The 3,153-nt window shown below is 40.2% G+C and overlaps 1 protein-coding gene across 1 annotated transcript in view; it reads right to left on the bottom strand.

The window, feature by feature from the left end:
* Window positions 1–510: 510 nt before the first annotated feature.
* CNTN4 (contactin 4) overlaps window positions 511–3,153 on the bottom strand; it is a 366,552-nt gene continuing 363,909 nt past the window's right edge. Inside the window, exon 21 of the mRNA XM_027863966.1 lies at window positions 511–611. Coding sequence (XP_027719767.1) covers window positions 511–611 — 101 coding nt within the window. The remainder of the gene's footprint in view (window positions 612–3,153) is intronic.

Raw genomic sequence — 3,153 nt, 5'->3', positions numbered from 1 at the left:
AGTGACAAACCAAGCCTCCAGCTGTTCACCCCGGGGATGCCCTGTAAGACTGTACAGTCAAGTTGTAGTTGATTCACTGAGACAAGTTTTGAACACTCCGTTCTTAAAGGAAACATTTTCAAATCATCATTTTATGATAGTGTCACCCATAGCATTTTACGGCAAGAGGAAAAAAAATCAATATCTACATCATATGTTAACTTTAAAAAATTCTATAAAACACTAAATATATAATAAAAAATATGCATATAAGGACATATGTAAACTGCTTTGGTAACATCATATTACAGATGTTTTCAGTGCATTGCAGAGTTTCCAAAGAAACTTCAGACAAAGCTATATTTGCTTTGAGGAAGTACTGTATAATGCCATTTCTAAAGAAGCATAAAACATTTTTTTCCAGTAATAAGATGTACTTGAACAACAATATTACTTAGTACTGGGTGTCTTCAAAACAACTAGCTAAATGTTGCTTATATTATCATCAGCAAGTCCTTTAGATATTTTTTGTCATAAACTGGACCTCGCTGTGAGGGAGATCATTATCGTACTGATGGCTGACAACGTACAAGCATTTGAAGTTGAGGCGCCGGATCCTCTTGCATACGCACCTGCAAAGAGAAGAAAGACAATTCATTGCAACAGGTCGAGTTATGGAGCTGAATACTCAGCTGACCACTGAGGCTGGAGAGAGCTGAACATCCTTCAGTAGATAAGACAGACTGTCTGGAAACAGCTGGCACCTCCAGGAGTATTCTACTTTGGGCCAAGCATTGGAGGGGAGAAGATGGAGAGGGTGATGTTACTAATGCATTCATATAGCATTTCTAGTTTAGGACAAGGTAGCTAGGTGGTCTGGAGTCAGGAACATTCATCTTCCTGAGTTCCAATCTGGCCTCACACACTTATTAGCTGTGTGATCCTGGGCAAGTCATTTAAACCCTGTTTACCTCAGTTTCCTCATCTGTAAAATGAGCTGGAGAAGAAAATGACAAATCACTCCAGTATCTTTATCAAGAAAACCCGAAACGGGGTCATGAAGAGTCGGGCACGACTGAAAACGTCTAAACAACAGAAACAACAACAAAAGGTTTAGGACAGCCCTGGGAGGTTGGCAGTTTATAGATTATGGCTCCCACTTCACAGATGAGTAGCACGAGGCTCAGTGAGGTTAAATAACTGGCCTAAGCTTCACACAACTAGTAAATAACAGAGGCAGAAAAGGAGTTTAGGTCTCTGGGCATCAATTATAATCAATCCTTCCCACTGTCTCATAGCAAATTCCTGAAGAAATCAGCTCTTCAGGGTATAACTGGTTCAAACTGATCAGTTGCTTTAATCAAGGTGATACTATTTCAGCTCAAATGGGACTCTCCATGTGAATAGAACAGAGAAGAAATGGTACAGATTCTCTCAAAATTATGAGTGCTCTTTCTTCTAAGTGAGACACCAACAAATGTACTACCTGTACTACCTGAACATTTACAAAGTACTGTACACATATGATCTCAATGCCTGAAAGAACATATTGTTTTTATTGGAGGGGCAATCGGATCTGACCTAAGAGGAATGTGAGACCTCTTATAAGGAGAACTTGATTATATGAAACCCTGGGATCACAAGTCAAACCAAAAGAAAAATAAAATCTTTGCAGCTGCTCTCACTTAACGTGAGATAAATGAGCCTCAATCTTCTGTACACTGAAGATAGCTTCCATAACTCTCCATGAGTTTGACCTCATGTCAAGATCAGAAGTGAAGGCTCTTGTCTTCTTCTGAATTGAATAGAATTTGGCCTCCTTCTCAAAAGTGAGGAAACTCTGACTGGTGGGTTTGTGTGGGCTAAGGATGCTACAAACATATACCTTTGAATCATTCCTAGGGTCTGTTATGTCAAAGTGTTCCATGTCCTTGAAGAGATGTGTTGTTCAGCATCCTCAACAGATAGTTTTAGAACCCTTCATGTGAGGCATTTCCAAAGACAGATGCCTCTACAAGTGAGCAAACACTCAAGGATTTGGTCTGGAGTATTCAAGTATTAACAAGAAAAATTGAGTTCTATGTACTGGCTTCATTCATGTGCATACTACTGAAAAAAGTAATGGGTGGTTTTTTTAGATGGAAAATTCATCTACTACTGCTCTGTATAGTATTAATAATCAATCAATAAGCATTTATTAAGCACTTACTCTGTGCCGGGCACTGTGCTAAGTGCCAGGGATACAAAAAGAGGCAAAAGGTAGTTCCTGCCCTAACAAAAGTTAAGATCACACAGAAAATAGTTTAAGTGAAATATAGTCAGAGACAGTATGGTATAGTGAAAAAGGAGATGGCCTCAGAGTCAGTCAGTTATTAAGCATTTATTAAACATCTACTTTGTGCTAGGCACTGTGCTAAACACCGGGCATGCAAAGAAAGGCAAAAGATAGTTCAGACCTCCAAGGAGCTCATGGTCTAATGGGAAAGACAACTATGTTCAAATAAGCTACATAAATTGGAGATTATCAACAAGGGGAGGCGTTAGAATTAAGGAGGATCAGGAAATGCTTACTGTAGAAGGAAGAATTTTAGCTGAGACTTAAAGGAAGTCATAAGGCAGAGATGAAAAGGAAGAGCATTCCAGACATGGGCGCCAGTCATTAAGATTGCAGAGACTGGAGAGATGGAGTGTCTTACACAATGAACAGCAAGGAGGCCAGTATCATTTGATTACAGAGTACAGGGAGAGGAGAAAGAGATAAGAAGATCGAAAAGGTAGAAAAAGGCCTTATTACGAAGGGCTTTAAAGGCCAAATAGAAGACTTTAAATTCAATCCTGGAGGCAATAGGGAGTTTATTGAACAGGTGGGATGACATGACCAAATCTGTACTTTAAGAAGATCTCTTTGACTGTTGAATGGAAGAAGGACTAGAGTGAGGAGAGACTTGAGCCAGGGAGACCAACCAGCAAGCTATTGTAACAGTCTTGATGTGAGGGGATAAGGGCTGGGATAGTGGAAGTGGCAGTATCAGAAAAAAGAAGAGGGGGTAGGGACAGCTAGGTGGTGCAGTGGATTGGCCCTGGAGTCAGTAGGACCTGAGTTCAAATCCGGTCTCAAACACATAACACTTACTAGCTGTGTGACTCTGGGCAAGTCACTTAACCCCAATTGCC

This window comes from Vombatus ursinus, unplaced genomic scaffold (genome assembly GCF_900497805.2).
Source record: "Vombatus ursinus unplaced genomic scaffold, bare-nosed wombat genome assembly UNPS02014773.1, whole genome shotgun sequence".
NCBI classification, from domain to species: domain Eukaryota; kingdom Metazoa; phylum Chordata; class Mammalia; order Diprotodontia; family Vombatidae; genus Vombatus; species Vombatus ursinus.
This window is presented reverse-complemented; position numbering and strand designations above follow the sequence as displayed.